Raw genomic sequence first — 14,854 nt, forward strand, 5'->3', positions numbered from 1 at the left:
GGTTTTCAGAAAGGTTTTTCTATCCAACAAAGCGAAAAGAATCTGACAGCTCAGATGGATTATTTTTAATCTCCCTCCCACCCTCCCTCCCTCCCTCCCTCCCTCCCTCCGTGAGTGAGTGAGTGTGTGTGTGTGTGTGTGTGTGTGTATGTGTGTAAGCAAGCCTAGATCCTTCCATATTCTGTTGTTTTCTATTCTGCTCACCACTGAAGCAATAACATCCATATTCTGTATAGTGTCCTAGTTTGATGGCTTAATGTCTTTAAGACCCTAACTTCCAGTGTTGCTAACTGGAAATTCAGGATAGCGTAGTCTTAGAATTTCAGGAGGGCCCCAAGTTGGTTAAAGCTCCTGATATAGTAATTTTTTCTGCTGGGTATTCACATTTAGCATCATTTAACTTTGCTTTGCCTTGAGAAAACAGGAAGGTTGTGGCATTGACTGGGTCCTTGATAACTTTCCCTGCACATTTTTCTCGTCAGTCCAATGCATATTGGCCTGGGTTTTTTAAAAGTTTTAACATCGGGATAAACCTTCCATTCTCCTTCAAAACCACACACACACACACACACACAAACACACACACACACCAGCGAGGTTATCCCTCCCTGCCTTCTGCACAGATGTGAGGGGAAATCTTTTTTTCTTGCTGCTGCCTGCTTGGCATACAAAGTCTGTGTAGATGAAAAGCGGGTTGAAAAGGAGCACTGTTCAAGATTCACATGATCATCATTGTTGCGGAGGGTGGGGGTAAAGGGTGGCATATGAAAATTCACACTGCTGCCGATGCCTTTTAATATAAACACAAACTTGAGGAAATGAACATTTGATTAAACTAAACACATGGGCCTTTTATATCTGCAGACCTTAATTTAAAGCGTCGTCACCTCCACGTTGCAAATGCCAGCTGGAGGAAAAATGATTTAAATTTACCATCTGACTTCTTAAGTAAGACTAAAAAATGTCTGCTGAGATGTGCAGGAGGGTGCTGGGAGAAAGAGGCAGGAGGAGCTTTGGAGATTTCTTTATTGTATAATATCCGCAATAACTATTTCTGGATATTATTATCTCATGCAGAATAGTAACACAAAAAGTGTGTGGTGTTTAACTGCTGTGATACTCTTTGGACCCCTATGTCATTTTCCATTAGGATGAGAAGCTGTTTTTTTTTTTTTTAAGAGAACTTCATATCCTCTCTCTGCTTTTTCCCCCTTGGACACTTTGCCATTTAGGTGTGGGATGGATGGGTTGTTACCCACATACAATTTGAGACTGTGTCAGACCAAGTTAGCAGCAACTAAAGAAAATAGAACAGAAAGAAAAATAACTTTTTTTGTGGAGAGAGGGAGGGAGGAGAGAGGGAGGGAGGGAGCAAAGGAGAGAGAGAGAGAGGGAGAGAGGGAGAGAGACATTTCAATCTAAAGCAGGGGTGGGTTCCTGCCAGTTCTAACCTCTTCTATAGAAGAGATTCCACAAATCTACCGTGCCATTTAGAACTGGTTCCAGCTCCCTCCCCTCCCCCGCCCATCCGCACATCATCAAGATGAAGAGCGAGAGGAGGAATTCTGGGAGCTGAAGTCCACAAGTATTAAAGCTGTCAAGTTTGAACACCCCTGGGGTTTTTTTTCTAAAGGGTTAGGGGTGCAAGGGTCTTGTAACTTGACAGCTTTAAGACTTGCGTGCTTCAAATGCCAGAGTTTCTGAGCCAACATTTTGGTTGCTAAGCAAGAGCGTTGTTAAGTAGGTTTCACCACATTTTACAAGTTGGCCACATCCACACAGTCACATGACTGCCAAGCAACTCCCACTCAATCACATGGCTGACAAGCCACTCCCACCCAGTCACATGGCTGGCAAGCCACTCCCACAAAGCAGGCCACACCTACAGAAGAGGTTCTAAAACATTTTGAAACCCACCACTGATCTAAAGTAAGCATGGCTCTCCCCCCAAAAACCCTGAATGCACCTATAATAGTTGACTGATACACTACGGACATGTGTCTGCATACTTGACACTCTAATATTCACATGGATCTGGAAAAATAGAAAGGGAAGAATAAATTGCAAATAAAATAAAGCACTGATTATGAGCGTTGGTGGCACAGTGGTTAGAATGCAGTACTGCAGCCTACTTCTGCTGACTGCCAGCTGACTACAATTTGGCAGTTCAAATCTCACCAGGCTCAAGGTTGACTCTGCCTTCCATCCTTCCGAGGTGGGTAAAATGAGGACCCAGATTGTTGGAGACAATAGGCTGACTCTGTAAAACGCTTAAAGAGGGGCTGTAAAGCACTGTGAAGCGGTATATAAGTCTAAGTGCTGTTGCTATTGCTATACCCATGCATGTGGATATTGGTTTATATCAATTGTGCATAATAAACGATCCATCTCCCAGTTATGAATATTTTCCCCCTGCTCACCATAAACCAACTTGTATTTGATTGCTGGTTATAAACTCAATCATCATAATCTTTCTCCAGATTGTGCTGGGAATTCCCAGTTAATCTTAAACTAAAATAGAAAAAGTGAAACACTTCAATGATTTGGCTGCTGAGTTATTAGAAATTAGATCTTGAGGCTTTATACTCCAATGAATGTGTAGGACTAAGATTTGCGGGGGCTAACTTGGTCGGTTTATTTCAACCTGAGCATTCCTATTTTCAGCCTCAACATTGCCTGATGTAGGTCATGGGAAATATTTGCTGAAGCATATGAACTCATGTTGCAATTCATTTTCATTAATATAAAAGATGGCCAACGCTGTGATAGATTCTAAAGTGGGAAATATTCTCCAGGCCCTGGTTTTTAAATCTTCTATTTTGAGATCCACAAATCCGATCATTGGCCTACAAATAAAAACTCCTGGTCAGTAAAATTAAGGACTTTTCCCCACCTTTGTTGAGGATCACTGAATAGATGAATGTGCTTTAAAAATGCAGGTCTTTGCATTTGGTAATATACAGGAGAGCCAGTTAAGAGGACAATGGCCATGATGCCCCATGGTTTGCCAAGTGAACTGAAGGGACATTATAATTAAGATACTGCCTGTTTAATTAAGCTTATTATTGTCAGAGTGTTTGGGGGGGAAGCAGCTGGAAAGAGAATAACATCAGGGTTGACATGTTTTCAGTACTTTTGCCACAGCTGTACAAGTCTTATGTATTTTAAAGGGAAAAGGTGATTCAGAGGATGGTTAATTATCCCTGTAACCCTTGTCAGCAATTCCTTAAATAAGCTGTATTAAGCTTTCCTTCAATTGCATGAGGCTAGGAAAAGACCCATTTGATTTAAGGAGATGCAGATGGTGATAGGTGCAAGATGCACATCCACACAGGCCCTTGGAATCCAGACCATTGAAATTTTGCAAGTCAAACTGTCCACTCCCCCCCCCTCTTTCTTTTTTACTGCTTTGATGAAAGTGATATTGGTGAAAGAAAGGCATAAGCACGGATGATATTAAGTAGTTTGGTAATGAAACGTCTGTGAGAAAACAAGCAAGCTCAGAGAGGATCCTTCATTTCAATCTTGAGCTACAAATTTTCTCCTTTATTGGAAAGAAAGACAGTCAGAAGATACCATGGTTTGTTCTCTTCAGCACCTCAAAAAGGAAATTCTTGATATCTGACACAGCTTTTGAGAGACCCTAATATGGTAGTTTCAGAAATTCAAGGACTGAATAGCAATAGCAACAGCACTTAGACTTATATACCCCTTCACAGTGCTTTACAGCATTCCCTAAGATGTTTATTGCCCTCTCTAAGCGGTTTACAGAACCAGCTTATTGCCCCCAACAATTTAGGTCCTCATTTTACCGACCTCGGAAGAATGGAAGGGCTGGCTCAACCTTGAGCCTGGTGACATTCGAACTGCCAAATTGCAGGCAGCTGGCAGTCAGCAAAAGTAGCCTGCAGTACTGCACTCTAACCACTCCGCCACCAAGGTTCTTGTAAGGGATCATTGGCTTTAAAAAGAGCCATGAAATGTAGCAGTGGTTAATGATAATTTTTGTTTACTTAAGCTTTGTCACTGGAAACCTTCCCTCTTGAAAATGGAGGGATGAAAATTCTTTATAAATTTTTTTTTATCAAGCTTTGATACAATTTTACACATGCACACATGTAGCTGCTCTGGGACTAATGCTTCAGAATATAGGTGGAAGAGTTTCAAGCATGAATGCCTCCTTGCATTAAAGAAGACCAAACAACCCCCGCCTCAAAGAATCCCTTTTTCTATAAAGAAAAAGTAGCACATTATAGACCCCCCAAAAAAACTTAAATTTTTACTTCTCTTTTTGTAAGTGGGAGATCTATGAAAAAGGAGTGAAATCAAACATGCAAGTTGTATAATTACGGAAAGACAATATTGGTTGCTTTTTCTGATTATTCAAAGGTACTTTTGTCAAAAACTCCTTTTCAAACAGATGTTCAGGCCTTCCCTTTTCATACAGACTGGGTATCTATATATAAAAAAGCCAAATGTCACTCATCACGAAATCTCCAGAACCGTAAAGCCTACAAACTTGAAATTCAGCACATGTGTTCCTCTTGGCTTCTAGGTGCTCGCTAAGAAAGGATTTTTTGAAATGACCATCAGATCATCAGCATTTCTTATACACATGTCAGTGCGAAGATGTTAGACATTCTACTCCCCCTCCCCATCTGAAAGGAACTCTGTTCCAACTGCCAATTGCCTTATATGGGCGTGGCCAGCACATGACTCATCCAGCATGTGAGCTGGCCCTATCACATGGTTTCATAGTGAAGCATGGGTATCCAGCTAGTATGTAATAAACTCCAGGCTGAGCATTGCACCTCCAATTTTACTCATGGTTGAACTGTGGGGTGATCTCTGAGCATCAAGGACCCCAAACTTCCAATTTTGAATGGACTCCAGGGATCTCCCATTGTCTCCTCCTCACAACTTCTATAAGCAAACAGTTATGGGAGTAATTCTGTTAAAGCCCACCCGGAGTCTGTCCTTGCTTTTATCAGTAAGGCAAATAGCAAATGTGTTCAGCGAAGTGGCTCTGAACTTGCCTAACATTATCAGGTTTCCCTGACCTTTCTTGGCCGGGTAGGAAATCGAGAGGGATCTGGTTTAGCTGGAAGCTTATCCTGCCCCTAGAAACTGAGGAAGGTCAGACATCTGTGCCTCTTTCGGTGCAGTCCTTTAGTAAACTTTAATCTGCAGCTGGCATGTTTGCTGTTCCTGGACTAAATAGTGATGTATCTCAGGAAGAACAATAAGGCCAGGATAAATAGCTACCCTACATTAATTCTGATCATATTTTTAAAAAAATGAAATTTATTGTTAATGCTGATCTGATCTGAGTCCTTTATATGTTGGTTAAGAAACACAGGTTGATAATTCCCATAATCTCTGAATAGGATGGCCTGTCACCATAATAGGGTAAGGATTGTGGGAATTAAATTCTAATGCTAATATATTCCAAACCGGAAGGAAGGTTTCTCAAAATTAATATGAAATGTTAAATAATCGTGTAGTGTTTTACTTGAAGTGAACATTCAGGTGTTGTAAAGTGTTCTGCTTTAGCCACATAATTGGTATGTATAGTTTTGCTGCCCTCACCTGGCTCATCAGAGTATTACTTCATGCCTTCCTTGTTCCTTTGGACTATTCTCAATGGGAACAGTTTAGTAAGAAAAAACCCCAAAACTTGGTTTTTAGGAAGTAGGGCTGGAAGATTTTTAACTGCTTTTTTTTTTTACAATTTAAAACCAAAGGAGGAAATGTAAATTAATATTTATTCCCTATCCAAAGATGCTATTCAATGTGACAATGATCAAAAGGTTGGTTTCATTCTTCCAATTTCTGCCTTGAGGACAGAGGTGGTATTCAGCTGGTTCAGACCGGTTCAGGCGAACCGATAGCAGAAATTTTGAGTAGTTTGGAAAACTGGCAACCTTTGGTTGGCCCCGCCCTCCCTCCCCCATCGTTCCGTCCTGTAAGTCCCTTGTTTTTTTTAGCTCTGTTAATTCGCGCCGCAAAGCAGATTGTTGCCCCTCAGCTGAGCTAAAAAATAGCTCAGCTCACCAGCACTGACACCAAGGGCAATTTTTGAGTGCTGCGCGCAAAGCGCTCTTACATAGAACTGATAGGAAAAGATTTAGAATCCCACCACTGTTTGAGGAATAAACAGAACATGATGGTTCTCCCAGAAAAATAAAATGATGTTTGTGAATGCCCTGTTTTCTCTGCTACTCCCAGAAAATTGACGGGTATGAATTAGAAGATGGCAGGGAGAAGAGAAAGAACAATTCCATCTCCTGCCATCAAGATACCTAACACTGTGTTGGAAGCCCTTATATCAACTCTTGTCTCTGTAACTGTTTCTATGATTCTGGATCCAATCCACTGTGGCTCCTTGATTCACAGTGTGAATTAGTTTCCAACCGATGTTGTAAATAGGGTTTTTATCACGTTGTGCAGTCCAGCTTTTCTCCAGGAAGCTGAGTTGCGGTCATGGCAATCATTCCATTTTCTTCTCACAACAATCCAAATATATATTAGTATAATCCTGTCCTTCCCTTCCCTATCTATATATATTAAACCGGCTGTGGGTGTGTATATTCCAGCATAATTCTAGAACGCCTCAAGCAATTTCAAGCAAACACGGTACACAGATGACTTACTCTCTGGAAACAAATAGTAGGGGAGGGAAGATACTCCTAAAACCCCTTGGTGTGTGTGTATTCTGTTAAGATACAGCCTGTTGTGTCTTAAAATGGCTTCTACTTACTGCTGTAAAATGGATTCTACTGTGCAGTGGAGTGGAGTTGCCATGATAATGGCTTCACAGTACTCCACAAGGGGGCTCCCTCTGGTAAGGGGGAAAATCCAACATTAGGAATTATGTTTGGTCTGGATATTTTCCCCTTATAAATAAATATTCGGGCAATAGTGGGTTATCAGCTAGTCCCATATACTAATGTTATAATGCTCCCTGAGTAAAACAGCTCTGCAACATAGGCGTCTCAGGCCTTTGACAGGTTGAAGGGTGGGCATGGAAGGTGAGCTGTGTCATTGGCCTACTTGTAAGCTACCATTCTTAGCTAACCACACAAAACCTGTATATTTTCTTTAGGGAGAATCGAGGATTCTGTACACCTGGACACTAGCTTTAGACAGTATGGTCAGTACAAACCAGCATTCTTGAACTGCACATGGAAACATTCTGATAATCACTGAAGGATCAATCACATAAACATACCACTGCTGAAACAAATCTCTTCGGCCAGCATATGAGCTGCCACATTTTCAAGTAATCTTCAAAGTCATCATCACTTACAGCATGGATAAAAGTACTGTAATATCTAGCTGCAATCTTTCATCAAGGAATGATTTGCTTGTTCACCTTTATTTTTCTTATTTGCATTTTTTGTTCAGTTAGGGTTAGGGTCTACTATTTTGTTGGTACATCATGCTTTCATGTTGTATTTCTGGTGTCCATTGTGATGCTAAGAGACAAGTACAATATAAATATTCTGGTGAAATAATAACCATTTTTTTCTTCCCATTCCCACAGGACATTCCAAATTATGAAAATATACAGGAACTTCCATATCTTGATATGGTGATAGCAGAAACTCTGCGCATGTATCCTCCAGCATTCAGGTTAGTAAAATAGATGACCCTGCGGCTGCTGAAGCATTCCCCCCACCCTTATGTAGGTGATTTACACCACTCCAGGGAATGAATGTGAGTCTTCTCTTAACCTATAAGGAGTCAGGCTTTCTCTGAGTCTTGAAAGAAACCTGATACAGTACAGGATAGGGTGGCTCAGTGGCTAAGACGGTTCAGCAGTTCAGTGGTTCGAATCCCTAGTGCCGTGTAACGGAGTGAGCTCCCGTTACTTGTCCCAGCTTCTGCCAACCTAGCAGTTTGAAATCATGTAAAAATGCAAGTAGAAAAATAGGGACTACCCTTGACGGGAAGGTAACAGCATTCCGTGTGCTTTTGGTATTTAGTCATGCCAGCCACATGACCACGGAGACGTCTTTGGACAGCGCTGGCTTTTCAGCTTTGAAACAGAGATGAACACTGCCTCCTAGAGTCAGGAACGACTAGCACATATGTGCGAGGGGAATCTTTACCTTTACCTTAAAGCACAGGATGTTTCTAAATTCTTAGTGCATTTAAGCTTTAATAACTTCAAAAGTATAAATGTTACAAACTTAAAACAAAAAAAAATCATTGGAAAGTTTAATGAATTTACATCCTTTTATACTTAAATTTGTGAATTAGAATAATATGTTTTTAAATTTTTTTCAAGTCCTTCTGTTTGAAAAATGGCAAGCATTGGGGTAAAAAAATCAGCTGCATTTGCTGGTTAGCTGAGTTCAAGTCACAAACAGCAATAAAAAGAAAATTCACTTCCTATTACAAGAAGGAAGCTCACAGCAGAAATTTAATTAACAACTGGATGAAAAACGTTCAAGGAAACTGGCTCATTTCATGATGAGCATAGATCTAAGAGATGCTGAGCAAGCAAATAGAAATTGAGAGAGTATTTGAACAGAGATTCCCAAAACCAATGTACCATATGTCTAGTGAATTGAACATTTCAAAACTCACATTGTAAAGAATTCTAACAATGAAACTCCATAAGCTCCAATGAAATTCCATTACAAGGTTATTATTGTAGGAGATGACCAGGCTGAGCCTGAGGGAGGAGTCAAACACTTCATCAGTCATGAATCCCTGCGTGCCCAAAAGAGATCTAAGTCCAGCCTATCTTGAATTCCTTTCTCTTCTTAACTCCTATTAATTTCTCTTGACCATTAGTGGTTCAGATCCTTGTAGAGAATTTAAATCTTGCAATAAATCTTTATTTAACACCTACTTGTTCAGAATGACTCATGGTTATAACAGGACCGAACGAGGGATACTTATGGTGGGTCCTCAGAGTTACGACTGTTGCAACGTCCATGCAATTGCAAGATTGGTTTGCAATTATGACCGCGGTTCCCAATCTTTCTGGCTTCACGGATCTGTGGCAATGGGGGGGGGGGGTTTCCACGCACACAGCCTAGATCCCGTGCATACGCTAATGAAGCTTTGCAGGCTTCCCAACAGTTTGTGGACTGGGGGTTGAAGGTACCCCTGAATTATGATGTTGGTGTCATGACACCAACCAGCAAAAGAAGAGGCCACTCTGTGGTTTCTTACTGGAGTCTCAGCTTGGCACATGCTGAACAATACAAGTAAAAAGGTTTCTAGCCAGCATTACTGGCTTCTACTAGCCAGCTGGCTATACGGACCACCGTCCTGTTCCTGGTTGCTCCCGACTGGCTCCAGCGAGTACCTTTTTGGGCCAGCTCCAGCAAGCACTCTTCGAGCCCGATTGCTCTCTGGCTGGCTCCAGCAAGTACTCTTCAGGCCTGGATGGCTTCTGAACCAACTTCAGCTAGCTTGCCTTCCTAGCTCCTCTCCCAGGGTGAGTCCTATCACCCGACACCCATCTGTATCCCCCTGCATCCCCCACCCCCTACGTGTGTGTGGCAACTCCGAAACAGCACATTGTGGCCACTTTGAATAGTGCGCTGTCTCAGACGTTGACAGTTGCAACTTCCTGCAGTCATGATTCCCATTTGCAATTTTCACCGGTGGCTTCCAAGCAAAGTCAGTGGGGAAGCCAGCAGGAGGTTGCAAATGGTAATCATGTGATATTGTAACAACTGACCATGCAGGATTTGCATAAAGATAACTGGAACTGCTGTCCTAAATTGGCATAGTCACATGACATTGTATTTTACAATTGTGATGCTTGGTGTCAGAGTTGCCAATCTGAACTCCTGATGGTAAGCACCAACTATCTGTAGTTGTTCAACTGTTACTGTTTCAAGGTTATTGGCTGACAAATATTTTTCAACAAAAAATTAAATGCATTATTCCACTTTGATAGATGGAAAAATGGATAGACAATTTTAAAGTGTGCAAATGCTGTCAGAAAGGTAGCAGATTGTATGTGGTCTCTTGTCAGGAATGATTGTCAAAAGAAGCCAACATCTGCATGCTTAAGAATACGCTTCTGCCCGTGTTTTTAGAGCTGAATATGGAGGAATTACTAAAAATAAATTGAATGCTGTGGCAGTGGGATTTTAAGAGGTAAGAAGAGATGGGGTGAAGAATTAATAGAGTTTGCATTAATGCAGATTGAATTCACAAATGAGATCCAGGATGAAGGAAGGATGTGATTTGGTTGTAGGGAGAGTAAATTAAGACTGAATCAGGCTTTTTTTTTGGAGAAAGAGAATGTGAGATCTTCACAAAATGAAAGGAAATGTATGAATGTATATGTGGATTTGATGGAATTATGTTGTCAGGCTTGGAAGCCATCGTTGTATAGGGTCTCAAGCCTGCCACATATTCAAACACATTCTACTGTGGGAAACTGGGAGAGCATGGGAGATAGGTTGCCACAATAACATTCCTTCTCGGGAAGTCAAGGTCACCTTGTTCCTGCACCTGGACGGATGTGGATGGGAGGAATCTTCCTTCATGGCAATGGCTGATTGGGCCATGTGATAGGCGTGGGGGGGCAGAGTCTTGAACTTTCAACTGGGTGGGGCAAACCTGGAAGCTTTCAGATTCGGGTTTTCCCAGATGTGCCAACATGGCTTCTCTAATAAAATTGAACATTGAGGAATTTCAAGCCTTGGACTCTTATTTGATGGAGGATGCTATTTGGAATCCTGACACATGTATGGTTTGCATGAAAAGTATTGATACCTATGGAAAATGTATTATCATAAATTACAATAAATTGGATTTCTATGGGCTTATCTTGTACATTTCCTTGCTACTTTCTACTTTTTTTCTTTGCATAATATTTTTTTTACCCCACAAGACAATAACATGTTGAGTAGGTATTTGTACCTTATACCAATATAAACCCATCTGTTAGCATATTCTCAATAATCTTTCTAACATTAGAAATCAAGTGGAATTCAGTGCTTTTAAAGCAGGTGACGATGTCTGGTTTTGTTTTCAACCCTATATTTTTCCATCAGAAGTTTCAAAGTTAACTTTTTTTTAACTTTAAAACAATGCAGAGATAAACTTTCAAAATGCAAAAAACTGCTTGAAAAATTTCAAGAAATAAATCTGTCAGAAAAGTATGGTGGTAGCAATAAAAGAAACAAATATTAGGAAACATTTTAAATTGGCAGTAAACAATAATGATCTTGGAATATGACTTTGGATGGAAGGAGCAAATATGGACTCAGAATATAAGAGAAGGAAATATTTCAGATTTCCTTCTCCCAGATAATTCACAGGATTTATAAAGCTGAACCTAAAATGTCACTCTGCTTTTATCTGCTGAATTCAAACAAAGCAAAATAAATGTCGTTTTGAAATTTAATAGTTTGGTGGTCAAATGAAGGAAATTTGTGCACAACACTGGATCTTTTTTTGATGTGTTTCCCCTATCACAGTATACTGAATCATGATGCAAATGATGTCCTTATGTGGCATAACTTTCCCTGCATTCTGGGGGGAAAATATTGATAACTATCAGTTAGTGGGAAAACTGCAGGAAATCCTAAGGGATGTTTACTGAGTCTTTCTCTCTCTCTCTCTCTCTCTCTCTCTCTCTCTCTTTCTTTCTTTCTTTCTTTCTTTCTTTCTTTCTTTCATCTCTTCATTTCTTTCCTCCCTTCCCTTTCTTTTTCTTTCTTTCATTCATTTCTTCCTTCCTTCCTTCCCTACCCTTCCCTTCTACCTTTCTTTCTTTTCTGTTTCTTTTCTTTTTTTTTCAGTAACTGCCTAGCCTTCCCAATGGGGTGGCTTCAGTTAAAATACATACATACATACATATCTTTCCCATTTGGAGACAGAAATTGCTATGTGGGAATGTCTCAATCCAAGTCGGGGGGGGGGGGATATTTCAATTTTTCCTAAAAACAAAGTAGAAGCCTAGGACTAGATTTTAAGGAGTAGCAAAATATTCAATTTCATCAGCTCCCATCTTGCTGTCTTCATTCAATTTTCTTTGCAATGAATGATTCTAATATTATTTTTCCTATTTGTACAACAGCCGAGCCTTACAAATGAAGACCTCTTCAAGTGGTTCGATTGCCATGTTTTTCCTTTGTTCCCGTAGGTTTACCCGGGAAGCTGCAAAAGACTGTTGGGTTCTGCAGCAAAAAGTCCCTGCTGGCGCTATCATAGAAATTGCTGTTGGACACCTCCATTATAATCCAAAGTACTGGCCAGAACCTGAAAAGTTTATTCCTGAGAGGTACTTGGGCCTATTGTTAAAATCTCAATGTCAAATCACAATGTCACAATCACGATATTATTTATTGTGCAGATAACAACAATAAAGAACTGGGAGGCACAATTGCACACATTGCAAAATGCACATCCTCCCACGGAACACGATACAGCTACTCCTCAACCTAACCACAATTGGGAGCAGAATTTATGATGTTAAGCAAGGCAGTTGTTAAGTAAATCACACCCAGTTTTATGACCTTTTTTTTTTTGCTATGGCTGTTCAAGTGAACCACTGCAATTAAATGAATCACATGGTCGTTAAATGAATCCGGCCCACCCTCCCCCATTGACTTTGCTTGTTGGAAGCCCCTGGAAAGGTATCCAAATGGCGATCACATGACCCTGGAATGCTGCAACCATCATAAGTACATGCCAGTTCCAAATTTAGATCATGTAACCATGGGGATGGTCGTAAGCGCAAGGACTGGTTAGAAGTCACTTAGTAAGTACCATTGTAATTTCAAATGGTCACTAAATGAATGATTATAAGTCATGAACTACCTATGTATGACCACTATATCTTAATCATCGAACAGGCCATTTAGTGCCTAACCAACGTTTTAAAATGGAAAATGCAAATGGGAGGCCTTTTCTTACCCAATATTTTTATCTTGGCCACAGATTTATATATGTTAATTTTGCCCACAGATTTATGGCCGAGGCAATGCAGCAGCAGCATCCTTTTGCTTATCTGCCCTTTGGGGCAGGTCCTCGTGGCTGCATCGGCATGAAGTTGGCCTTGATGACAATCAAAATTGCACTGTTAAGAATTTTGCAAAGGTTCATGTTCAAAACCTGCCCTGAGACCCAGGTTGGTGCCTGTTTTTACTTCTTGGAAAAGATGGTAACAAAAAAAAGGGAAATTAGAGGTTGCGGGAAGAATTGCTTTTCATTTCTATGTAGTTATGAATGCGTAGACCTATAGCTATTTCCCCTGAATTCCCAACACAGCATCCAACATTTGGGGTAACCAAGGTTTCCAGCTTGGCGAGGTCCCACTCACCATCTTCAGGCTGGTGTTTTCGGCTTTGTGCTTGTGCGAGTAAAGCATGGTCGGAGCCTGCCGTCTTTCTATAAATCTTGGTGGAGGGGGTGTGGAGTGCTGGCTTTGTTGCTGTAAGTGGGTTGATTGGCTGTGCAGTTGCATCCTGATTGGTAGATGGAGTTGATGTTTGTAGATTGGTCGGCTATTTCGTATCATCCTGTTTAGCTGAGGTGCTGGCTGTGTGTCTGTTGTTCTTTTGTGTTGTAACGACCTGTGTGGTGGGTGGGGCTCGTTTGTTGACTAGGGCTGGTTTCCAGGTCACTGGTAGGAGGGAATAAATGTGATGATACCTCCCGCCTACCAGACATCTAGTACCAGACATCAGGGCATTGTTAGAAATTAAACAGTGGGTGGTTGCAATTCAGCATTTTCTTTGCCTCCTGGAGTATGGGAACTTTGTATTGGCAACCTTTTGGTGGGAGAGAGGGCCCAAAACCTCTGCTGTGGGAACCCAACCAATAAGTCTCCATTTATTTTCTCCTGCCTAAATCGTTTTGTTGAAATGAAGCCGATACCTGGATTCAGAATGTTAATTCTAAGATCGACTTTTCATGTAACATTCCTAAAACAAACCCTGTAGCACCCAGCAAGGAAGGATGGTTGTCCACCATGGTTGATCTGATTGGAAAAAATCCTGAGAAACCTGGTATATTGATTGTTAAATGTTATACAGCATTCCCTTTCCTATATTACCGATGCTTCCTAACTTGCTTTGCATTTTGTTTCTTCACCTTCTTCACAGATCCCTTTGCAGGTCAAATCCCACAGCACACTAGGACCACAGGATGGTGTCTTCATCAAGATTGTTCCTCGTTAAGATAGTCACATCCTCCTGTTTCTTTTTCAGGAGCTTTGGCTTACCTCATACTGAAAACCTATTTGTAACCTGGGAAAACCTGTTAAAGGCACCAAAGCTCTTACCCCAGCCTTCCTTCTAGCCTTAGTCAACTTATAGTGTTAAATTCCAAAGACATTTAAACTTCTATGCTTGTAAACTTAACCTTTAGTGCCTGATATGCATCTAAACTTTGAAAACATATGTTGTGTGGCGGTATGACGTGTACAAATGAAAGTAGAATGTTCATAAAATAAACTCTTTTAGCAATAGCACTTAGACTTATACATCACTTTACAAAGCTTTATGGCCCTCTCTAAGCAGTTTACAGAGTCAGCATCTTGTCCAGGGTTGGGTTACTGCCGGCATTACTGCCGGTTTGGCACACAATTTTTTTTGACTGCATGCACATTTGCACCTAAAAAGGTCTGTGCATGTGCAAAACGTGAAGAGAGGAAGGAAAATTACATTTCTTGATTTTGTAGAAAATCAAGATGGTGGTGCCATAGGTTTGGGGGTGCAGCAGGCCAAAGTTGCTGCGTCCCAGGCCACCAGGTTACTAGTGGTTTGGCCGAACCGGTCCGAACTGGCGGGAACCCACCTTTGATCTTGTCCCCAACAATCTGGCTCCACCTTGGAAGGATGGAAGACTGAGTCAACCTTGAACTTGG

General features: G+C 41.0%; 1 protein-coding gene across 1 annotated transcript in view; it reads left to right on the forward strand.

Moving 5' to 3' along the window:
* Nucleotides 1-14,514, forward strand: part of TBXAS1 (thromboxane A synthase 1) — a 287,914-nt gene extending 273,400 nt beyond the window's left edge. The window contains exons 11-14 of the mRNA XM_032220502.1: nucleotides 7,547-7,635; nucleotides 12,128-12,265; nucleotides 12,952-13,114; nucleotides 14,091-14,514. Coding sequence (XP_032076393.1) covers nucleotides 7,547-7,635; nucleotides 12,128-12,265; nucleotides 12,952-13,114; nucleotides 14,091-14,165 — 465 coding nt within the window. The 3' untranslated portion in view covers nucleotides 14,166-14,514. The remainder of the gene's footprint in view (nucleotides 1-7,546; nucleotides 7,636-12,127; nucleotides 12,266-12,951; nucleotides 13,115-14,090) is intronic.
* The last annotated feature ends 340 nt before the right edge of the window (nucleotides 14,515-14,854 follow it).

The sequence above is a fragment of the Thamnophis elegans genome, chromosome 7, assembly GCF_009769535.1.
Source record: "Thamnophis elegans isolate rThaEle1 chromosome 7, rThaEle1.pri, whole genome shotgun sequence".
NCBI classification, from domain to species: domain Eukaryota; kingdom Metazoa; phylum Chordata; class Lepidosauria; order Squamata; family Colubridae; genus Thamnophis; species Thamnophis elegans.